This window comes from Phalacrocorax aristotelis, chromosome 6, assembly GCF_949628215.1.
Source record: "Phalacrocorax aristotelis chromosome 6, bGulAri2.1, whole genome shotgun sequence".
In the NCBI taxonomy this organism is placed as follows: Eukaryota; Metazoa; Chordata; class Aves; order Suliformes; family Phalacrocoracidae; genus Phalacrocorax; species Phalacrocorax aristotelis.
The window spans coordinates 51,788,054-51,812,299 of NC_134281.1; the positions used below are offsets into that span (position 1 = coordinate 51,788,054).

The 24,246-nt window shown below is 47.8% G+C and overlaps 1 protein-coding gene across 6 annotated transcripts in view; it reads right to left on the reverse strand.

The window, feature by feature from the left end:
• Positions 1–24,246, reverse strand: part of SZT2 (SZT2 subunit of KICSTOR complex) — a 59,128-nt gene that overhangs the window by 29,586 nt on the left and 5,296 nt on the right. For all 6 annotated transcript variants that reach the window (XM_075097863.1, XM_075097860.1, XM_075097862.1 and 3 more), the window contains exons 6-30: positions 23,993–24,152; positions 23,409–23,515; positions 23,009–23,219; positions 21,767–21,937; positions 16,087–16,318; positions 15,324–15,453; positions 13,904–14,046; positions 13,102–13,254; positions 12,635–12,749; positions 9,835–10,040; positions 9,215–9,439; positions 8,713–8,791; positions 8,250–8,347; positions 7,820–7,988; positions 7,214–7,328; positions 5,715–5,828; positions 5,018–5,215; positions 4,788–4,900; positions 4,151–4,292; positions 3,749–3,913; positions 2,857–3,061; positions 2,527–2,639; positions 1,803–2,061; positions 221–383; positions 46–138 (exon numbers count right to left, since the gene is read on the reverse strand). In XM_075097863.1, coding sequence (XP_074953964.1) covers positions 46–138; positions 221–383; positions 1,803–2,061; positions 2,527–2,639; positions 2,857–3,061; positions 3,749–3,913; positions 4,151–4,292; positions 4,788–4,900; positions 5,018–5,215; positions 5,715–5,828; positions 7,214–7,328; positions 7,820–7,988; positions 8,250–8,347; positions 8,713–8,791; positions 9,215–9,439; positions 9,835–10,040; positions 12,635–12,749; positions 13,102–13,254; positions 13,904–14,046; positions 15,324–15,453; positions 16,087–16,318; positions 21,767–21,937; positions 23,009–23,219; positions 23,409–23,515; positions 23,993–24,152 — 3,879 coding nt within the window. The remainder of the gene's footprint in view (positions 1–45; positions 139–220; positions 384–1,802; positions 2,062–2,526; positions 2,640–2,856; positions 3,062–3,748; positions 3,914–4,150; positions 4,293–4,787; positions 4,901–5,017; positions 5,216–5,714; positions 5,829–7,213; positions 7,329–7,819; positions 7,989–8,249; positions 8,348–8,712; positions 8,792–9,214; positions 9,440–9,834; positions 10,041–12,634; positions 12,750–13,101; positions 13,255–13,903; positions 14,047–15,323; positions 15,454–16,086; positions 16,319–21,766; positions 21,938–23,008; positions 23,220–23,408; positions 23,516–23,992; positions 24,153–24,246) is intronic.

The window sequence follows — 24,246 nt, forward strand, 5'->3', positions numbered from 1 at the left end:
CCCTCCACAAGGACTAGGTACCTGCTAGGGCAGCACCATGCCTACCTCTTTCTTGGCTGATGGTGGGCAATAGAAGAAATAGTGAGGATTTGATGGTACTGGCTTGAAATGCAAACTCCCAATTTCCAGGAACTTTTCCTAAAAGAGAAATCACAAACGTGAAGCAGACATTCCACTCTACCCTCCTGCAGGAGCCAAGCCAAGTTCCTATGGTTCTCACCTGGATAATTTTATGTAAGTCAGGGTGTGCCTGGCAGGGCTGTCCAGTTTCCAGCAGCGAGAGGGGAAACTCTGAGCAGCAGCTGGTCCCCATACTCTTTGGCTCCTCTGTGGGACTAGCAATGTTATGGGAGTCCTGCTCGCTGTAGTCTTCCATTTCCGCACTGACAGGATTGCGGACAGGTCAGACAGGCAAATCAAGAAACAGGAATAGTTGTATTATCTACCCTGCATGCATCGCACCTCACAGCTCCCCACACCTCATCTGTGTAAACATGATGTAACTTACACAGCCCCAGAAACCCTCGGGCCACCCAGATAAGTGCTCAGACTGTCTGAAGCCAGGGCAGAGGCAGTTTAACCACGCCAGTCCTATGGCCAGGTGCTCTACACCACACTACACACCCTCCCTGAGAAACAGAGATACGTGTCTGAGTACAGGGATAGGCCTGGAACAATCCAGGGCACTTCACAGCAAATATCACCATGCCAACACCCCTAGCATCTTGGCAGCACAGAGCAGAGCGCAAAGCTCAGGCCCATGCTCACTCAGCAGCTCCATGGCAGAATCAGTTCCTATAACTCAGAAAAAGCAACCTGGGGAGTGAGATGTCACTTGGTCAAAGTACTCCCCAGGTATTCAAATTAGCAATGCAGATGGCAGATCTGGGTGCAATGTGTCACAAGCTGTACATCCTTCAGTAACATTTATACAGTCTGCTTTGGGACAGGTGACACAAAATATCTTACAAACAACAAAAAAAAAAATGTTTCCACGGTTTTTCTCTGGGAAAGTAGCACTTGAAGAAGACATCATCTGACTTTCCAAACACTTGAACGTTTGTCAAAACCTCAGCCTCTTCTCAATGACTTTCAGTACAAGAAGAAATAGGCCTGGGGATTCCCAACAAATGCTAGTGAATTCACATAAAGGAATGGAGGATAGTCAAGTGCAAGCAGAGGACAAAGGACCTAAAGAGGGTGTTTCTTCAATAGGCACTACGGCACAGTAGAGTACTTTTTCCCCTCCTTAAGCTTCCAGAGGCAATACAAACCTCAGAGATACCCTAAGGAATAGCAGGACAGAAGTTCAAGGTCAAGCATATTCCAGTTCTGCCTTGATATTTCTCTTGGGAATGTTTTTCCAGTGTTTTAATTGAAAAAAAAAAAAATCCCAAACACTTTATTCATTAGAAAAAGAATACAAACCTGTCATTTTCACCAGAGTCAACAGCAAACTCAAATGAGTCAAGCAGTGGGAGATGTATCATTTCTCCAGAAACAAGAAGTTTGAGAGTTATCTACAGACAAACTGCCCTCCAGCTCAGGCCAGATGGGACAGTAATGAGCTAAGACTACAAGAGAAAGCAAAAGAATGGATGTCACCAGGGATTATAAATAAAGAGAAGGTCCTGGTGGACACCATGCCAGGTGGGTATCCCTCTGGAAATATGTGTCCTTACATGTGCTCTGTTAGACTCTGCCCTAAAACATTCCTTCTAGGAGGCAATGGAAGACATTTGAAGAAAGATCTGTCCTGGCCCAATGCTAAGAACAGAAGCAAGACCAAGGTGGGCCCCTACCTTGACTCAGAGACCAAGACACCACGTTCCCTAGAGCTCTGCTCCTCTTCTTGCTCTATGCTGCCCACTTGGAAGCTGGCTGTCTTGGAGTGCATACGGAAATGTTGGTGGCTCTCTCGGAATGAGCGGACATGGCTGCACACCGTCAGCAGGAAGTTGGTGATATCAATCTCCTGGAGCAGCTCCTCACAGTAGTCCATGGCTGTAAGTAGGTCCTGGGAGCTGATGCTGTGTGACTGCTGAAGGCTCTTGAACAGCCCTACAGATCAAACACAGTGCTTGAGCGCCCCACCGCAAGAATGCAAAGCCATGGGAGTCTGGCAATAGCCACATACAGGTTTTCACCAAGACCCAACACAAAGCTGCAGTCAGCACAGGTGCTGGGAGACAAGACGCAGCCAGGATGCCTAATGCTACACGTTAGCCTGGGCTTGTATCATGCCAGAGTGGCCTAGGGATCTGTCACCCTGAAGGTGAGAGTTAAAAGTCAAAGAAGGGACCCTCCTCTATAGCACTGCACAGGTCCAGGAACAGCCTATGCAAGGCCCAAAGGGAATGCACAGAGGCATCCTTAAATCCCTTCTGCTGGGAGATTGGTCCCACAGCTCTTCTCTTTGCTCAGTGTAAGATCACAAGAAAAATGAGACACTGCTTGCTTGAAAGAAGATCCAGGGCCCAGACCCAACCCCAACCCTGTCTCAGCTCCCATCACAACACTCCTCACCTTTCACATAGCACTGGTGGGAATGCTCCTGCAGCAGTGTGCAGTAACTCACCAACTCCTTATGCTTGTGGTCTAGCCAAGCAGCAGTAGGAGGACGTTCCAAAGACTGGGACCTGGAAAAGAGGAGCCACTGCCTTCAGCACCAGCGAAGCACGTTTTAGACTATAACCAGCTCTGGTGCCAGTAAAGCAGGGCCCTAGGGCATGCACAGGCCGTGGCTGCTGTAAGGCAGAGAAGCCAAGCCAAGAGAATAAGGCAGGGCTAGAGCCAGCCTCTTATCAAGGAAGCACCTCTGTTTCCTGTCTAGGAATCAAGTATGGTTGGTATTACCTGAAAAAGATGTCCCGTGGAGGACGCTGTGCCCGTGGACTGACAAGCTGCTCTCGTAACAGCTCCAAAGAGCAGCTGTAGATGTAAATGGGGCAGCGAAATCGGCGACACTCCCCTAGCTCCGACTGCGAGTTCTGGCGACAGAAGGAGATATGTACATCTCTCCGCGAGGGGCCACCCTGTTCTCCAGGGTCACGGCTCACTTCTGCAAAGGAAACAATCCTGAGATAAAGGCTTTCGATGGGGTTCTTGTTCCTGGTCTCAGAAGTTGTAGCCCTCACAGCAGCACCCACAGGTAGGTATTGGTTTTACAAGCTTCTCACCCCTCAAACCTCAGGGGCCATTCACCTCACCCAGCACCCAACCACTCAGCCCAGTGCTTTGGCCACACCGATCCCCTTCTTGGGCAGCACCTTCTGCAGCAGCACAACACTCCATCCTCATTGCACGCCTGGCTGACTGAACCAGGGGCTGTGCAATCAAATCCCATATACCTAGACTGGTGCCCTTCTCCCTAAGACAATGTGCTGCTGGTTAGTGCCAGTCTGGATCATGACAGGAGAGTTGCTGACTTTCCAGTGCAGCCCAGTACTGCCATTAACAGTAGCTTCTATCTGCCTGCAACCTCCTTGGCCCACAGGGAGCCAGCCTTGCAAGGGCCATGGGCACTCAGCTCACATTACACTCCCTCACCCACCATGAACATCGTGAAAGCTGGCTGAGGCTTCACTGTGCCCCTTGTCCTGACTCTACGCTGCTGACTGCCAGGCAGGAGCTGACAGGCTGAAGCAGCTTGTTATTCCTCCTACCTCAATCTGCCCAACAGTGTGCTCGGGAATAGCAAGGATACTAATACTAATACTTTAGCAAGGTGCTGTCCTGAGGGCAGTACCATGGGCTGGGGTTATGCTGAGAGTAGGTAATGGCACTGCAGCATCCTCTTCTTCAGCCTCAGCCCTGACTCGTTCTGCACAGACAGGTCCCAGGGTATCCTCTCCAGACTGACTCTCATCTTTTGGAGGTTTGTCCAACCCGCAAGCCATCAGCTTCTGTACATCTGGAAGAAAACAAAACAAAATCACCCTCTGCCCAGTGAGAAGAGTTTAACCCCTCCATCTACATTCCTAAGAGGGCAGATGTCCCTGCTACCTCTTTGTGTGTGTGAGCAACTCCACAGAGTACTAGGCTCTGCTGTTCAATATTCTCTAGAAGAGCTGATTCTGATTTTGCTATTTTCCCGAGGAGGCGCTTGGGACTGCTACCTCCTCTCTCTCCCCACAACAGGTGGCCTCACCTGAGAAGGTGGCTGGCAGGAAGGTCAGAAACACATGCTGCGGGTTGACCAGCTTGGCATAACATCGCCACTGTGGGGGAAAGGGCCCTGTTGTATCACTCAGGGTCACGTCATCCTCGGGTAGCTCTGTGTTGCCGACGCTCTGATGAAAGAGCAAAAGAAACTGGATAAGCCATAGCATAGGCCTACCTTGAGGCAGGTAGTAAGCACACAGAGCAAGTTCCTCCATGACTGCTGGTCCGTATAGTGCTGAAACCACCCTGGCCACCCCCTGCATCATTCTCAGAGCAGCATGGCTCCAGGAAACACAGCGCACACAGTCAGGAGATGCTTTGCCAGTTTTGCTGGGGTCAGTTCTGACCTCCAGGCAGGGACTGCCCATGGTTTCTGAGCAATCTGTGGCACAGCATCAATGCTGCTGTAACAGGCTAGGCGCACGGTGTGTGCAACTATCCACACGTCTACCAGATTCCTGATTGACTTCAGCCACAGGCCACAGCTTAAACTGCTGCCAAACATGGGGAAAACACCAGCCTTTCAATCTGTTCTCAACCCTTCTGCTGACTCTCCTGCTCTTCAACAGCTGCTGCCTTGCCTTCAGAGGGGGCTCAGGAGGAGGACAGCAGCGTAGCAGTACCTGCAGAGTACTCGTGGAGCCAGTCATGTCCCTGGTGCCATTGCTGCCAACAAGGTGATAGGACGCAGAAGCATCCTGCTGCTCCAGGGTCCCAGAGGCTTTCAGAGTTTCTTCTGAAATGGAACAGAGAAACCAATCTGAGAAACACCAGCTGAGGAAGACACTTGAAAGCAAGGCTCCTGAAACACCCCAGCTCCCGGTATCACTGCTGCCACACTCCTGGCCCTTACCTCTGATCACTGGGAGTGTGAAGGGGGGTTGATGGCCATCACGATCCCGTTGCAGAACCTGCTCCATGAAAGCCACATGATCAGCATCAGCCATGGGGATCTCCCGATCACTGAGGTCATGCTGCAGGCAGCCATGGAAGAGGTTTAGTAGCATTTCATTGGGCACAAACGAAGAGTCCTTGGTCACCTCCTCATTCTCTGCTCCAAAACAGAACCATGGCAGCTTCAGAGACAGCATCTCCACAGCCAACACCTGCCCAGGCCCCCAGGAGACAGCCTTTTGCAAAGTGACACTAACACACAGCCAGGAGTTTCTCCCAGCACCTCTGCAAGGCTGACTTGGAGGGTGTTGAGGAAGCCCTGGAGTTCCAGCATCATTAGCTACCCTGCACTGACTCACTGCTACTGTAACTGTTCTGGAGATGTTTGGGGCTAAAGACAAAAGACCACCACCACAGAGCAACAGTCTGGGTTTAATGTTTTCAAAAAGCAACTCTTCCAAAACTATCACCCCAAGAAAAACAGCAATATACCTGGACAGCCCTGGGGCTGCAGAGATGGGAAGAACAGCACTGAGCTACTGAAAGAGGCATGGCAGCTTTCATATGCCTACTGCCCAGGAGACAAGCACACAGAGCAGGGTGCCCATAGCCATGGAGGGAGGACAAGAGGAGGCAGGTGGTGAAGACATACCTACCTTTTGTCAGCATTAGGAAGAACATTTCAACCTGCTGGCACCTGGGCAACAGCTTCATGAGGTTGAATTGGAATGGGATCTCATGTACTTGAAAACCAGCCCCCATATCTGGATCTGCAACAAGAATTGGAAATGTAACATGCCTGTGGGCACCACATAGGCTTGACTCCCAGGCCACCCCCATATGCATGGTGCCAGCCCTGCATGCAGTGCAGATAGCACAAGTCAAGGTACACACCAACACTGCCCCAACTCCCTCTGCTTAGGAGGGCAGAGGGATACAAAGCATAAATGTAGGGAAAGGGCAAAGCCTGCTGGAGGCTGCAGCAGGTTGTGAGCTACCTACAGAGAGGTACCTCGATGTAAGAGTCCCCTGAGCTTATTGCCATCTTCATACAAGGAAGGATGGTGAATCACCACAAGGCCTTACACAGCTCAGGCCCAGAGCTGCCAGGGGACAAAAACTGAACATCAGTGTCGCAGATAACACTGCTCGAGAGCAATGACCACACTAGGAGCCAGAGGCAGCCTGAACTACCAGCATAGTCAGGGACAAGGACCCCCTGCTCTTGGAAGAGATCTTCCATCTGGCAGGCTCTGCACATCTCTGCAGGTGTTTCCTGTCCTCTTCTTCAGGAAGGAGCCTCTGCCCTCCAGGCCCTGAGCTTTCCTGGCCCTCTCCCCCTCCCACAGGGCCAGTGATATGATGCAACAGGGTTCCCCTCAGGTCCTGTCCCCAGCCTTTGAATGATTCTGGCTCCCTCAAGCCCACCCAGTATCTGCTGTGTTACTCACCACAAGGCAGGCAAACAAAAGATCTAGGATAAGGTGAACTAATGACAAGAAAGCAAAAACAGTGAGGTTCTGGAACAGATTGTCTGACAAAGGCGAACCCCCCACGTACTCCTGGAGCTCTCAGTGAACTATGTTAATCATGTCAGATCAGATACACAATCCTGTCCTGAAGGAAGAAAACAGACCAGACCTGCTAAGATCCTCTTCCCTATCTTTGTGGGCTAATGAAGCATTCACAGGGGGTCCAGAGATGAACAGGACCACCAGAAAGCAAGCATCCCACAAACTGCTCTGGAAGCTTCAGTACAACCATCTGCCCAGGCATACTCTGCCCATCACTGTATAGGTGAGCTCATCTTGCATCTGTTACAGAAGTCAGCCCCTCTCACGGAATTACAGAATGGTTGAGGCTGGAAAGGACCTCTGCAGGTCATATGGTCCAACCGCCCTGCTCAAGCAGGGTCACCTAGTCACCTCTCCAGCCTGGGCAGAAAGCCCCAATGCTTTTTTGGCCATCCCAAGATAAAGCCATTTCTCTGGCAGCTTAGTGCAAGTACAACAAAGTGACCCACATCCATCAAAGTCTAGAAAGTCATTGTCAAAATACCTGTTCCACCTTCCAGAAACCTAATGCGTCTGAGACATTCAGGGCCTACCTGCCTCTTGCTTGTTCAAACCTCTTAGGACATACATGCTGGACTCACCTTCAGTAGCTTTGGTGTCTGAAGGAGGGCAGACCCACTCCTTGTTCTGGCACAACTGGCTGATGTACTCGAAGGTCAGCATGGTGGCAATGCACGCAAGGTCCCGGGGATAGAGCTGCAATAAGCAGTCAAGGCTCAGCTGTGTGCTGCAGAATTATTACCCCCAAATGCAGGAGAAAACAGTCTAAAAGCAAGGAGAGGAAACACCCATAATCCTGTCCCCTGACTTTCCCCATTCTTACTCATTGCTCCCTCCTTCTCCACAAGCCCTTTAGCCTCTTTTTGCCTTGTTCAGGAGGTGCATTGGCAGTACTGCCTGCAATCCCTGCTCTGGTCCAGCTTGCTCCCCTGCAGTGGAATGGCTCTTGACAAAGTAACTTCTACTTTCCCACCTAGCCCAGCCCAGCATTGCATCCACTGCCTTGCAATCCAGAAACCTTTTCCATCCAGTAGCCCAGTTCCTCTTTTAGAAATCTCAGGCTCTTGTTACCAGCATTCCCATCTGTTCTAGCCCTCAACAATTTACCTGCAGTGTTGCGGTGCACTTGCAATAAACCCTTCTCCCTCTACAAAAGAACCCATGTCCCTGCCCCTTCAGGTACTCACCGCTTTAGGTATTTTCTGGTAGGGCAAGCCACGGAGGTGCTTCCAATTCTCAGAAGTACTGTGGACATAGCCGCTCTGTGGCTCTACCCAGCACTCAGTGACCAGGTTCAGTTCTGTGTCCACCTCAATGGCCTCTACCTCTGTATCATTGTCATCATCTGTGGAAAAGCTGCAGGAAAGACACAAGGCAAATCCTGCGAGACGGCACAGAGCCAGCAGTCCACTGCAGGTTCTCTCAGAGCTGTGAGAGCAGCCACACAAACCCTAGGTTTGCAGGCAACGCCCCAGCTAACTGGTGGCCAATCCATGACAGCTAGTTGTCTGTACTAGATGATGGAGGACTCCCTCCTTCCCACGCTGCCCGCAAAGGGCAAGTCTGGAGCCATGACTCCGCTGCTAGCCCTCCTTGGGAGCAGGGCAACAGCCTCACCTGTCCTTGGTGGAGGTGGAGTGGGGCGGGAAGAGGATGTATTGGACGACACAGGTGTGCTTCTCCCTGCCACTGCTGCTCTCACTTGACCCGTCAATCTGGAGGGGAGACACTGTGTGAGCCTGGCCAGCAGCACCAGCCCACACCTACCCAGTGCTCCCCTACACAACACAGCCCCATCACCCAGCTCCACTAGCAGCAGTGGAAAGAGGGAGCCTGTCCCAGCCCTAGGAACTCCTCCAGCACAGCATGTCCCTACCAGCAAAGCAGCTCTCTAACTGCAGATGAAGACAGGAAAATGCCCAATCCACAAGCTGCTTTACTTCAGGCGAGAAGACAGGTCTCCCTGTACATGTCAAGGGTGTGTGCTAGAAAGGGACGGGAAAATCCCATCACAGGAAGCTGAATCCACCTCAGAAGAAGCCATGAAGAATTGTGTCCACACTGCAGCACCCAGCCTCACCTGTATAGGCAGCTCCAGCACCATGTTGATAATTCCATCCCCACTGGATGCAAAGTGGAAACCCTCTGACAGACGAACCCTGGCAACAGAGAGGCAGTCAGACATGGGGGACTTCTTTATCCATGCTGCAAGCCTTAAATACAAGAATAACTGTACCCTTCACCCCATAACACCTTCCTTCCCAAGACAGGGAGCTATAAACAGAGAATGGGGAGATGTGACACTTTGCACAGGACAGCCTGTGTGAAGATCAGCATACTCCAGGCACAGTAACAACTCTTGCCCTTCTAATATGCTTTCCAGAACCATCCTTTTCCTCAACTGCAGCTGCAGATCTGGGTAAAGCACTGGTCCAAGTAGCTCTAGAAGCTGTGTACAGGACCAAAACCCTCTGCACAGCAGCTTCAACTGTTACCTATAATAAGGCCTCAGATCCACCCTGTTTTCTCTCCATCCCCAGGACTAGCTGGAGAAAGCACCCACATGTGGCTGTGCAACTTACTCTGTGAGCGTGGAAAGGAGCTGGGCTACAGCGGTGATAGGCACAGCTGGTGCCAGCCCTGACTGGACACTCCAGATCCAACGCTGGTGATAAAAATAGCGGGACAGCGAGGCCAGGGTAGAAGAGGCAGTACGATTGGCCACCATAGTGAGCGGGCCAGACACCGGGGGATGCTCCAGGTTGAGAATGAAGGGAGCTCGATAGTCAGAAGGCAGCTTCTCATACCTAGGAGAGGGCAGAAATGTGGATGGCCGAGGCGGAAAGAATGTTCTGCTCAGGGCCAGAGCTGCCTGGATTCACAGCCTGCTTTCTGGGCCCAGGACAGAGCCCTCCAGCAGCAGAACATGGCTAGCCCAGCACAGGACCCTGCTCTGTAAGCAGTAACTAAATTTACTTCTGCATCATCAAATCTGCCTGTCCAACACAGCCCCCTTGCTGCAAGTCACAGCCCTCCCAGGCTACAGCTGCCATTCCCAGCCACACAACCCAAACCCACCCCAACAAGGACCAGCTTCACAGCACTCTCATCCCGCAACTAGCGGCACCATCTCACACACCCTCCTCTCTCCCACTTCCCAGGGCAAGGGGGCTGTGCTGATGGCCTGGATCTCCACCACTACCTGATGAGTAGCTTCTCCAATGGTTTGTGCAGCACAACGAGGCAGGGTCTATCTGAGAGGGCTGACTGGGCCCCAGCCACAGGTGGAGACTTGGAGGGAGAACTACTGCCAAACATTTTCCTCTTTGCTTTTGGAGTTGCCTCCTTGCTCTGGACCCTGTGGGGAAAGCGCAGCTGCAGGATTCGGTCCCGTAACTCCTCCACTATCTGTCACGGCAAAAGCAAAAGGTAAACGTGACAACCTTTGTCTGGAGACAAAAGCTACTCAAAACAAAATTCCAGAACAAGAGCCTGACTAAAAGGAATAGAACACTCCTTGAATATACAGATGAGCAGAAGTTACAGGTATTTTTTTCTTCTGTGTCACTAGCAAGACCAGGATCAAGAAGACACAAGGCTCTTAGGTCCCCATTTTAAAAACTACAAATATCTTTAAAAGCAAAAGAAAGGTCCAAAAAAACCCAAAGACAATTTCAAGGCTGAAGAAATCACTTTCCATAACTCTGATGAAAAACAAATTAATTGCATGGCAGCTCCTCTACAGAAGCAGTCTGAGTACCCACCCTCATTCCTCCCTTCCTCCCCTCAACAGCCTACAGTAAATGTAAACTAGCACATATAAGACAGAGCTGGACTGTTCCCACAGCTGATGTGTTCCCCCGCTATCATGTTCACATGCCAAACCTTTAAGGTAAAAGGTTTCAGGAGCTTAGGTTAATTTTTAGGTTAATTTTTTCCAAGATACTTTCAAAACTACTTCCTGGTGACTCTTTTTAGCTTTTAGCAGCTCTGAATATGGGTCTACCTACACCAGCATCTGATCCCCGTAATTCCCCAGTGTTTTCTTTGAAATTTCCATGGTTAGGTTTCTTTTAATGATCTTTGTTCAACTTGTTTTAATTTCCATTACCATTGTAGGCAAACAAGAGAATAGCAGCTCTCCATCTCCCTCCTCAACACTAATTATTTCAGCAACTTTCCCCATCATTATGTCTTTTTCAAAGAAAGGAGTGTCCCCAAACCCAAACATCAAGCAGATCTCTTTTCTGCACTAAAATGCCACTTGGGTCCCCTTCGTGGTTTCATACTGATAAAACAGAATCGCTGATGGTGCTTAAGTTCCCAAATCCAAGGTGTACTATGTTGCAGCTACCAATACTGGCTTCCAGCCACCACCATGCCCGCTTAGGTGTCCACAAAGCGCATATATTGAAAGGGCAGAGAAAACCAAATAGCTTTGTGCTACCTGCAGATTTCCCCAGCTTGCTACCTGCTACCTATCTGTAGATGAGTTCCCTACCTTTTGACTAGTAAAAAGATTGTGAAAACCACAAACAGCTTCTGCTCTGATAAGAAGAGAGCACTTTTTCAATTTCCTTGCCTTGTTCCCTAAGACAATTTCTGTTTTATGACACCCATTCCTACTCCAGTTCTACAGTTATGCCTTATATGGAGTCTCAACAAAAGCCTTCTGAAAGTCAGACTCAGGTGTTTCTTTCCTTTAAACATTGGAAATTTGAATAGCTCAACACAAAAAACCCTTCTCCTTAAACAAGACGGGCTAAGTTCTACTGCCATTCTCTACACTGGGTAGCTAATCAGCCCTACAGCAGGGAAAAAAATAAAAAAAATAAAAAAGATTGTGCATGATACAATTTATGATCTACATACAGCTCCACCTGCAATGATCTGGAGCGTGCCCAGAGCTGCAGGGGATGGTGCCTGTCTCACACCTTCTTTATGAGACAGGTATTAACTTACACCTGCCAGAGGGAACTCCTTCATAAAACCTGTCACTTGGCATTACCAGCCCACATGACAGCCCAGCAACCAGTGCCCAAAGCCTGGATTCCTTAAAGACACGAAAGGGCAGATCCTCCAGAGCGCCAGAGCATTTAGCATTATCTGGGCTCATTTTCTCAGAAAGAGATGGTCCTTCCCACATTTGCCAGCTTCTCCTCAGAATAATCTAACACTAAAGCTAAGTGAGACAAACCAAAGATTTCTTTCATGAAAACAGAAGATCAAGGATTAATGATAAACCTCTTGTTTATAACAAAAGGTTCACACAGCTTAACAGCAGGACATTTGTCTCATACTTAACTGTTTCACCTATGAACACTTGTCTCAGCCATTAGAGCTGGAGAAACAGCCCACTGTAACCCCACCTTCTTCACTGACAAGGGCAGCCCATTTCTTTTGGTATAAAAAGGTTATTAAGAGTCTATCTAGCAGACTGGCACCTCTTTAAAACATTTTCTGGGTATAACATTTTTTTCTCTCCCTCTACTGCTCATGCGGGGCATTGTTCACACTTTAACTCTAAATCCTCCCTGCCCAAATGATACAACATACATATGCAATTCACCACCTGTTGAAGCAGATAGCCTAGGGAACATGTAGTACATCCATCACAGAGGTCTTTACAGATGAGTCAGACAAGTATCTGCTGTTCCTGATAGACAGTATTGATTGTGCTTTGGTCACAAGGACAGACTAAATAACCTTTGAGTCATTTCAAGCCCCACAGTTGAATTAAGCAGTGGGAAAAAGATTCATGTGACCAGCTATTCTATCGATCTTCATGTCTTTGGGTTTAGATCTTCCATGGACGTAACACAGAAAGCTTTTCTAAACTATCCCTTTCTGTTACAGTAAATTCACACTCATCTAAGCCTTAACATAGCAGTTAGTTATTAGAGGATATTTGTCCACAGTGTCGCCTGTGACCTACCCACCACTTCCACATTCAGAACTTCTTGCTCTGCTCCTACCCCAGGAAGCAGCCAGCTAGCTCTCACCTTGTTCCTGGCCTGTGCAGGTGTGCCAATGGGGAAACCCAGCCGGAGAACCATGCAGGGAGCTTTGGAGATGATCCGCACCACATAAAACGAGGAAGGTGTGGGATCCTCAGAGCTAGGGAGGAGGGATTAAGAGAGGGCTGAAATAGCATGGATCTTGCTGCTCTGTCGTGTCAGACCAAGTGGAGGCCTGCTCTGCAGAGCTCAACAGCCCACACAACTTGGCAGCAACACACATCAGTTCTAGCAAGCAGAAACCCCCCAGCTGCCTTCCCTCTCCCTCTGGGCTGCAACTGGAACACGGTGGCAGCAGTTCAGAATACACAGGGTTTCATACCCCCTTGTCTTGCTCTTATCCTCTCCTCTAGACATCTACTTCTGGCCCATCACAGCGTACTGGTCTAACTGGATCTTTGGTCTGGCCATATGCCTGATTCCCTACATGGCACCGCTTCAGAGCCACTCACCCATGTATCAGTTTGACGTAGGAGTAGCCCTCCACCAACACGAAGCTGCTCCAGTCCCGCAGCAAGGAGGTGAGTGCCGAGTGAGAGATGCGGCACTGGATGGTGCTGTAGCGGCCATTGTTGCCCGGCGTATGCAGGTGCTTGGGCACAGGCCTGCAGGGTGTGGCAGAAAGTCATTGTAGAACCACAGTTTCTCTTCTTCCCCAAAGCCCACAGAGGCTTTCCTACATCCATTCCAACTCATCCCCTGACTGGTACGTTAGCTTTATCCCTACACAACAGCCAATACCACCCTACCTGTGCCTGTTGACAAACGCCACACTCCCTGAGTGCACAGGGAACCTGCTCTCCACCTTGCAGAGAGCACACCCTTGCATCATTTCTATCTCCCTCCATGCAATATATGGCTATTATTCACATAACTCTGCAACTAGGACCAGCCTCAGGAGAGCAATGCTTTTGGGGAAGATGTTTTCCAGCAGCAAAAAGGACCCTTGTGGGATAGCTCCAACTGGATGGTCCACCTTCCCTGCAATCAGGAAATCCAAAGCCAATAAGGACTTGAGAAACAATTCATGCTCCTGAGAACAGGTCCCCTCTTGACAAAGATGACCTCCCAACCCATTGTCCCTCTCAGATAAATGAGCCTTCACCATCCACCAGGTCCCAGTAGTGAAGCCCTTTCCTTGAGCATAGGCACCTGCAAGACAGCTGCAACTCTGCAACTGGACTGAACTGGACGCCCTGCTTTCCCAGGCTGACCCACACTGTGCTTGTGAGCCCAGCCCTTCCAGTTACATACGTGTCGTGCTCCAGAAGGAGGACTATACGATGCATGTGCAGCCACCTCTGCCAAAAGTTGGCATCCATGGAAAGGATAGGCTTCCAGTAGGAGGCAAACTGGGAATGGCTCGAGTCAGATCCACTGTGCTGCAGGGATAGCACCTGAGAAAATGACAGGGCAGTATTCAGCAAGAAACTGGCTGGTTTGACCCAGAGAGAGGAGGAATTTCTCCAGCAGCTGAGCTGTGTAGGCCTAGAAGGCTGGCCACATCCGTGGTTTTTGACAGCTCCCTCTCAGCAGAATAACTAAGTGTGTTCACATTGAAACAGGCAGGACAATGTAAACAAAAATAAATTAGGTTCCTGAAATATCAAGTTAATTAGGAATTTAACTACTTAGCATCAAGTAAATCAACCATGGAAAAGATGGCATATGTAATGGTGTGCTTTCTGATTGAAAGGGGGATATATGGCTTATGTCAGCAGAGCAATTAAACACTGAGATAACTTGTCTGAGAGTGCTCATGCAAATAGGATACCAGCAATGGGTGGCATTGGGCAACTCTAACACGTCTGTATGGCAACACTGTGTTTCCACTAACTATAGCAACTCTGCTGACACAGAAATAAAGTGGTGGTTAGCCATAAGATGGGATGTTCCAGATATACTGTGGGATACATAACCCTACACAGTGAAAATCTGCTAGGCAAACCTAAAGCAGTAAAGCGCTTAAGCAGTAAAATTAAAGGGATAGTTCTCTTAAATTAAAGCTCCCTTAGCTTTGATATTTACTAGTCATCTTCTACGAATGCCAAAGATACCACTAGCAGGGAACAGATAATATGCTAGCACTCCTGCTCAGTGAGCTTCGATGAGTCTGAATTTTGCAATGGAATCTATTAGCTTGTATTTTGTTTAGTTTCTGCTGTGCAGATGACAAGTATCTCTCTTGCACCTTCCACATGAATGCTCAGAGCAATGAGACTATTTAACTATTCAGCACATCCTATATCTTCACCTGATGGTACTGAGCTACATCACCAGGGCACAATGCTGCCAGCAGCAGCTCCACACATACGAGGTATTCACTGAAAAAGCATGTCAAAAATAAGTGTGTCAGCCTCCCCATCAGTCTCACACATCACATCACTATAGGAAAAAGCTTCAGAGAACACTTAGGAGACTTGCTGTGGGGCTTAGAGGTATAGCTGCAGCAATAAAGACATAGGGTGACGTCTCAGAGAGGAAAAAGTATGGGATGGGATGTTCACAGGCACTGAAGTGCACCTGAACTGAGCAGGACAAAGAGCAAGAGATGAAGCCTGCAAGTTATAGATGATCTTGATTGCCCCTTGGGATTCAGCATCCCCTTGTGCAAGACAGAATAGGCAGGAGGGACAACCTATCCCATATTAAATGGGAGACAGAGGGAACATACCGGAGTGGTGGAGCCTGGGGGGATGTAGAAGAGAGGCACTCCGTTCTTGGTGCTCTCAGGAATGGTGAAGTGTTCTGGGACTGTGTCAAAGGACTGAAGATGAACCAACATCTGATCTGTCTGGTTGATGCTGAAAGAGAAGAGGCAGTTAGCCACAAAAGCCCATGCTCTCTTCCTAGCTGCCCCAGTCAGCCCAGTGCCTGCACACACAGCACTCCCTATGTATTGGGAGCCCATCTACACCAACATCGCTTTCTAGGGCAATGCTGGGATTCAATGCCTGATTGCGAAGAGCATGTTAAGGGAGTTCAAGTGTAACAGCCTATCATATAAAAAGGATGATCAGAGTTGGGAATGAAGCGCTACAAAAGCAATCTGCCAAATAGCAAGGAGTAATGGTCACCCGTGGCCATTTTCTAATGGTTATAGCCCACAGGCCTTTCAGATCTAGGTGTGACCATGCAGCACAACTGCACACCGCTCCGTGGGATGGCAGTCAGAGTTAATGTTTGCATCACAGGACCAGGACTCAGGGGCAGCAATATCTTCACCATGAAGCAATCTTATAGACCAGATCACAGGCCAGTTCAAGTCTTCCTTGACTAGATGGCAAGCTTGTCACCAGTCATACCTCTTCCTCAGAGCACATTGCTTTGTAAGCCCAGGCTGGGATGGCCACCTGTATAACCCGTGCCCCACCATGCAAGGAAGGAATTTCTTGTTACATTGGACACTGAGAACTGCTGGGGATGGTCCAGCTCACCTCTGCAACGTGTTCCAGAAGCGCCGGATGACTGTAGTGCGGTATAGACTGGTGATAGGCTTCCTCATGGTGCAACTGATGTCATGCAAGATGTCATAGCTTCCTTCCATCGTCACCTCCACCCATGTGCTGCGCTTTGATGGGTCCAGGGGCCAGGGTGTCACAGCTAAGTACTCTATCCTCATGTTATGCTTCCAAAGCAGCACTAGTTTCACCTCCAGCTGAGACCCACCTGCACGGGAACAGAGGAGTAAGTCCAAGTGCTTGTTTGGTACACATCTGAGCTTCATCTCTGACCAGGGACTCCTGAGTACTGTGAGACCGTTTGATCACTATGGAGAGGACAAAGTAATCTAACAACTGTTTGTTATAGCTGAAGTCATTCTCTCTCCTCCCCAACAGAGGGAGGCTTTGCTTACACAGTAGCACCTGGTGAATAGTTCTTTAAATGTACATGTAGTATCTACACTAGAGAAGGCAACTGAAACTCAGAGGAGTTGCTGACATTTGCAATGAGCTCCCTTCTTCACAGGTTCATCTTTGTTTCCAAGAAAACTGTTGCTTTGCACAGATGGGCAGGGCCTTTAAGCTATGAAGTTTTCTCATCTGCACTTTGCAGAGTAAATCTATTCCAATGCAGAAATGTGGACATTTGGGCATGATGGGCCCAAGATCATAAACAATCTGAAAGGTGAGACCCAATTCTTGAATTAAACTCCCTTGCTCTTCCTGCCCAGACAGTATTTCATGCAATCTAGAACTTCAAGCATCAAAAGCTTCTCACCATGTTTACTCTCTTCTCCCAAAGTTAAGAAGAATGAATATTCATCCATTCTTCAAACTGTACATATTTACCTGTTACTTTAAACGGGCCACTGCATCTCTATCAAGATTAACACAAACACCTGACAGCAAGCCTCACTGAGCCCCAAGAGCAGAAAATTGTCACACTCCTGCTGACTGTGCATGTGCATTTGTACTGAAAGAACCCAGGGAAACACATGACTTTCGATAACAGTGCCACGCTGCTGTTTCAACTGCTCAGTCATCTATTCTGATGCCCAGCCTGCTCTATAGTTTGCTAGACTTGCAGCATTTGTGAGATAAGTGATTGGATGTGCTGGAAACCATCCGAACAGGTCATCAGCCTCGATCCTATGCCTCCTGCAGGGTTGCATTTGCTGCTGTCATCGGCACATCCTGCCACCCCCTTCACAGGCTGATTACACTCCATTTTAAAGCCATCTTGCTTTTTGCTCCCACGGTCCCTGCTGGGAGGCTCTCTCAGAGTACTCTTTCCCCACCAATGTTTAGAATAAACCTTCCAGACTACATGCCAAATTCACGCTTGGTTGTTCTTTTGATTAAATTATTTTTATTCCGAGAAGCTTTATTTCCATAACATTGGCAAGGAGTGTGCACTAGGGGAAGAAATCCTTACCCAGTTTCAGCTGTTACTGTGTAGGTTAAACCAAGCCATGGTCATCAGACTATGACAGAATATCCATTCCCCTTAACAGTCTTAACCTTCCTGAATCTCAAGAACTCATCTTCCCTGAACAAAGATGATCAAAGGTGTATACTACATTTCACCTGTATTTCATCTGAGGGATTACTAGGATTTTATTTAAGGTCACTAATATTTTCCACAATGGGTGCTTTGCATGACTATAAATGTATTTGCCAGAGTTGTACCATCTGTTGTTTCCATGTGAAGATTGTCTAGTTTATCAGAGAGGCTAAACAAGAATTTATGAATTTGTCTCCTTCCATTTCATAACATCACTGCACTCTTATTGCTTTAGTGCTCATCCACTGCTTTCTGCACAATATTTTGCTTCTCATAACAAAGCCTTTCTACTTCATCAACAGCAAAAATGATAAGTAAATTCCTACATTTTTTGCCTAGATCATTAATGAAAATATTTCCTACTTCCATCTGTGTTTCCATTAGTCATCCTGGCTTCACTCCTACAATCTAACACAAGCAAAACTAAAAGCACGGGCAAAATATTTGCTTAATTTGAAGTCATACCTAGATGAATCTTTAGCTTGTTCTTACTACAAAGCAACCTATTTCTGGTTCTTGACTTTATAGCTAATAAAAGTTTTTGCTGCATCGATTTCTTTCATAAAGTCCAGCTCTGGTTTTTAGAAAACTCACTTTCTCTTCCTAATTCCTGACACTGGGACAGCCATTCTTACTGCCCAGCTCATGCCCAGCCATTTCGGTGCTGGACTGATTCACAGAGGAAGATGAGGTTTTGAAAAATGTCCTCCAGGCTCTCCTCAACACACAGCAACACAAAACGGTCAGTGAGAATTATTTTTTTTTGTTACAGAGGACAATCCTCTGTCATTGTCCCAGAAACAAACAGGAGAGGAGCTGAGCTCCATTACATGCTGTGGCCCCACAGCTTCTCAGACACAGCTTCTCTCCCTTCCATACCTTCAAATCCTTCCCCTTTCACAAGCACTTCTGCATTCCTAACTAACCATAGTAGCCTTCTAAATGCCTAAATATCTAAAATCAAATAGTGAGGGTAACCAGAGCACTTATAAATATCACAAACAACCTCTCCAGGCAACTCTGAGCACAAACCTAGCTATTTATTCTATTTTGCCTTTGGCAAAGTGAAGCAGAAAAGCGACAGTGTCAAAGTCCACAACTGCAGTCTTTCCTCTTGCTTCACAGCCAGCTGGCTCCTTAACAGCCTTTAGTTGCAACTTTTGGCAAAAGCTTTTGGCAATCCAGGTTAATTAACTGGTTTTTGTTATACACTTCTCTTCAGAATGGCCCAGAGAGCCCTGATTAGCCAAACATGCTTTTCTTTCGCAGAGGCAGGGCTGAATGTCAAAATGTCTCGATCTTTTGTAAACTCTGCTTTAAGATGTTAGTTCAATAATTTTTCTGATCACAGCCAGCAACCCCCCAGAGCATTTAGCCCTTCAAAGTATAAGTAACATTATCTGCTACTATTCTGAAGGCTGGCATAGAAATGCACACAGTATTTTTGATAGCTCAGCCATTTCATTTTTAAATTCCTTCTAAAAGAACTTCATCAAAACATAGAGAAAGTATTTCTGGCTCAGGGAGCCCCTGAGTTGCAAAGAGCTAGAGTGTGCTCAAAGGGAAGAAAAAGGGAAAGGAGAAAGGAGATTTTGTGTACATTTACCCTATTCTTACTCCTCCCTGTGCACCTGCCCATAGCTATTCACCACAGAAGGTAACTCTGATCCAGTGCAGCTGCTCTTCTGCTCTCTGCTCTTGTAAAAACGGAAGGCCAATCCATTTACCATTCCAAGGGCTAAAAGGCATCAGGAAGATACCTAGAGGGAAGTGCAGGGAGCATGGTGAACAGGTGGGTGATATTTCTGATACATTCCTCCGGAGTCCAGGAATTTGCTGCTTTACAATATCCTGACCCAGAGGTTGTAGCTACACTTTTGTGCAAAAAGGTACAATGTGAACTTCTCTGATTGCTTTCTGAATGATTCACACCGGCTACCTCTTCCAGCATTTCTAGATAGGACTTCACAGTTACCAAGAGCACTTCACCATTGCTGCCAGATTAAGGCTGGCTCCTTCTTCAGTGCTGTCCAAGCCGTAAGCGTACTGGTGCATAGAAGGATAAAAGACACAATACTGAGCACAGCTTTGGCAGCAACTAACTTGTCAGACTGTTTCATAGACATTCCTAGGCAAGGAGAGTGCAATGGACCTAGTTTGCCTGGATTTAAGGGAAGTATCTCATGCCACATCTACAGGAGATCACTGAAAGAGATTACCAGACATTACAAGAAGGGCTGTCTCAATGGAAACGTTAGTAGATTCCTTCTTTTAATAGAAAACTCCTGAAAGAGGAAATTAGAGATATGCCTGGAAGCCCAACTTCAGAAATTAACCCACCTAATATGATTGTTAGCATCCTTCCCAAAAAAGCTGGTTTTGATCTATTCAGCTTGTAAGAAGCATCAAGCCAAAAGAACTGCAATTCCCAGTAATCACACTGGAATAGTGAGCTGAACTGAGTGACCTGAACTTAGGAGTACTATTACGTGAAGAATAGCACATTTAGGACTACTAAACAAACAAAACCCAATAAAACAGCCCTAAGGACTCATCAGCTGGAAGCAAAGGTGCACGAAAGACGCAGGGATTTCCGCACTAACAATGCAATGCAACCATGGAGAAAGCTCATGTGATTCCTGGTCTTATCAGATACGGTATTTCACTTCAGAAGTAGGGAAGTACTAGTGTTACTGAACAAGGCACCAATAAAACCACATTTGCAGCACTCTTGAAACATACTTGAAACACTCTTATCAACTGTTTCAAGAACTGTGAGACCACACTGTGAAAAGTGAATAACTGAGGGAAAAAAAAGTGCTATTAAGATGAATAAACAGAACAGAAAGCCCACCCTTACCGAAAACGGTTGAAGCATTGACTTGCTTAACCCACCAAAAGGAAGGTTACAAGGAGAAAGGTATTGTTCTTAAATACGTTTGTGCAATGCCAGAGAAGGAGGATAAACTTAATTAAATCCTTAATTAAGGATAATAAGGTCACACAGGTCTAATTTGGTCTGAGTTTAGAAAGGAAGCTAGAAAAAGAGCAATGAAGCTCTGGGACAATCTTCCAAGCAGAGCAGTGGCATAAGGTATTTACATGGTTTTAAGGCAGACCACAGTAAATTGACAGAAAATGTCATATGGCAAGTTTGGAATGATTTTGGAGTTACATTAGAGACTTTGATATTCTGATATAAAACATATTCTGTGTACTAATATCCAAAAAATAATAGCGAAGACACTTGATCACCAAGTGTTGTACATGTTTACTCTGGGTTTTAAGAATCCATCCTCCAGGCTTTCTGCCGGTCATTGTGATGGTCAAGAATAAATTTATTCTCTTGCTTGCAATTCGTAAGTTGCGTTTTGATTTTTTTCATCTCCCCTTCAGTTAAGGCACTACTACTAGTCACAGCTGGAGATGGAAGATTAGGTAGGGTTTACCGGCACTTCCTGGGATACTCAAACCCCTCAAGGTCCCTAGTCAGCAGCTAGTTCTCACACTCCAGGTGCCGTAACCTGTAGCAAGTGAGATGAGAGAACAGGACCACTGGATGGTTTGATGTTCTTCTAGTATTGGTCATGGTCCTAACTGATCTGGCATTTTCACCTAACAATATCCCTGTTCCCCTCAGTTTCTTGCTTTGGAAGACTGCAGTTTGGAAGCATTAAATCTGTTGTACCAAGGGGCTCAACTTTGTGTTAGTATTTTGGACTTCATCTAGCAAAGGACTAGAAAGGGATGAAAAAAGAAGAAATATAGAGGAAATCCCTGAAAATTCTGCGAAACCCCAAGTTCTGTCACTAGTTTCCCTGCAAATTGTAGAGACTAATTTCCAAGATACAGAGGGCCATGGTCTGTCTGTCCCTCCCCAGGCGCTTATAGTCACAGAAGATGAGCCTGGCAAGCGCACAACTGCATAACCATACTGGACATTCCTGTGTCAGGCAATTATTCAGGAAAACAAACTTAGAGTTTGGAGAAAATGGCTCCTTCCTCCACAATACCAGCCACTCTGCTGAGATGGCAGACCCTGCACTTTCCTCTAAACAGCTGAGAACAGAGCCCTATCCAAGCCTCCAAACCCCAACACAGCACAGTCACCTTTCGTGATGTTGACCTCACGGATGCTGTAGCCCTCACGCAGCCGGACTGAGACAATGCTCACGAGGTCAGCATGCACCTCCTTCTCAGTGTGCTTCTTCCTCCTCATTGCCAGAGCAGGGTTGCTGCTTGCGGACACCAGGTGCTCATTGAACAGTCTGTGCTGGGACACTGCAAATGGCAAAAATGGGTCTTGTGAGGGAGCAACTTCCCTGCTCCTCATCCTACAGTGACAGCCCTCCCAAAGTGCTTGACAAAAGCTGCCAGGAACATTCGCTGGCCTGAAGAACAGTACATCCTTCAGGCACCACTTACACCCACTCCTGATTCTGCAACGCAGAAAACAGGTCCACTAGCATGGCCAAGAGGCCTGGGAGAGGGGCAGGGTGGGGCGCCAGGCCCTGTTTCCTCTGGGACAGCCTTTGTGACATGGCATATGTTTAGTTACACATTTAGCATAGACAGGCAGAAACTGCACAGCTGTTGCAACAGCTGCACAGCAAGCTTTTGGGTTTTATCCCTTTCCCCAGAAAACCTTGAATTCTCAGGTGCATTCTAAAAGGTATCAGGATGTGAAAGCCTTGATTTTAAACCATTAACACCTGATCTTTTTAAGATTCAACATTTCCAAGTCCCAGGCCAGCTCTCTTCAAACTTGTCACTGTATGCAGCTTCTGCTGCCAAGTTACAGAAAATGCAGATGGCACCAGCATATTGCCACAGCATGGAAGGGTGTTTCCATGTTTTACTGGTAACTAATCTCTCCTGGCATACTCTCAGGCACTAACATTCATATAATAAGAACAACCAAGAGAGGGATTTGGGACAGTTCTCACAGGTCTAGTTTTTCAATACAAATTGCCATCTGCAAGCCCGATTAGAAGCTCTCCAGAACGTCCCCATCTGCAAGCTAGACAATGTGCAGGAAAGGTTGAACAAGAGCTTCTCACCGCCCCCAAGTTCCAACACAGACGGCCTAACTGCAGTTTGCTCAGTGAAGTCCACAGAAAGGGGAATGGTGCAAAATGGGACATTAGTTTTCCCCAATCCACCCAATTCCTTGAACCAGGAGGGGAGTCACGGGTGAAGCTGCATGGCCCAATAGTGCCCAGAGCCTACAGGAGGCACGGGCCCAGAGGGGACAAGGGAGACTATTGGCATAACCAAGCCTGGGTGAGTCACCCCAAAGAGAGGTGCTGTAAGACATCCATCTGCTGGAAGGAGGACATGCACGTTCCTCACCGCAGTAGTATTCTGGATTCAGGGACTCCCCAGTACGCAGAAAGGAGTATAACAGAAATGCCTTGTGATACACATTCAGATCCAGGCTCAGGGGATCCAGCTCAGGGCATGTGGAGAGGTAAGCACCAAAAGTGGCCATGGCGATGAATTTCATCAGTTCCACATTGGGAACATGGCCAAAGCTGCAATCATACGAGTAGACACCGCCCACCTATGGGAAGGATAAAGAATATAACTGAGAGAGCACAGCAGTGTTGAGAGGAAAGCAGAGGACCGGTAAAGGCCCCAAACGGGCAGAGAAGTCCCCTCTTCCCCACTGGAGTGAACGCCACCAACAGCAACCCACCTTCCTCCTCTGGCAGGCAGCAGCCCCCACACCCCCTGCTAATGGCTGACATACCTGTACAAAGGAGCAGGCCACTGTGCCACTGCGGAGCTGGTTGAGTAAAGTCTCGCACACAGCCACATCAGGGACACTAGTCACACCATCCGTAATTATTATTATACCTGTAAACAAGGCAGTATCTTAATGCATCTTCTGTCTCAACCAGCTACCACTCTCCCATTATATCCACCAGAGACAAAATTTAGGCAGCACAAAAGCAGAAAGGAAAATCTTGAGGCTGGTTTAGGGCTTCCAAGGCATTCTGAGCTGGCAAAATTGCCAACTAGGTATAGCAAAGCACTCAGACAGGGCACAGCTCTACATGCCCTGGGTTGTCCCAAGCATCAGTCACAGCTGTGCTTCTTCACAAACTCCGTAACGCTCACAGATGGTACGTGGCGCAGTGTTGTTCTCCCCATTCCCACCACCACAATTTGCCCACAGAGTACAGAGCAAAAGCTGCTGTTGAAATTTCATCCCTAACAGACGGGTCTGTGCACCAGCCCTTGTAAACTTAATCTCAGCCTACAGCAGGAGGAATACAACCCTTTGCAAACAACTGGGCAAACCTTAAGGTTAACTCGGAGGATGGAACAAACCTGCGCTGGAGTTGGAGGGCAGCAGCTGCAGTGCTAGGATCCCCTGCCGGACCATGCTGACAAGGCCAACATCAGCAGTGACAACAGACACACTGGGCTTCCTCCCAGATGACTCCTGCACATCACCAGGGCTCTCTTGGCTCAGGGGTGACAAATCCATCTGGAAAAGTAAAAAACAAGAAATCCACAGAGCCCTGTGGGGCAGACCTCAGCCTAGCTCTAGTTCTCACTCCCAAACAGCCATCAGTCCAGCA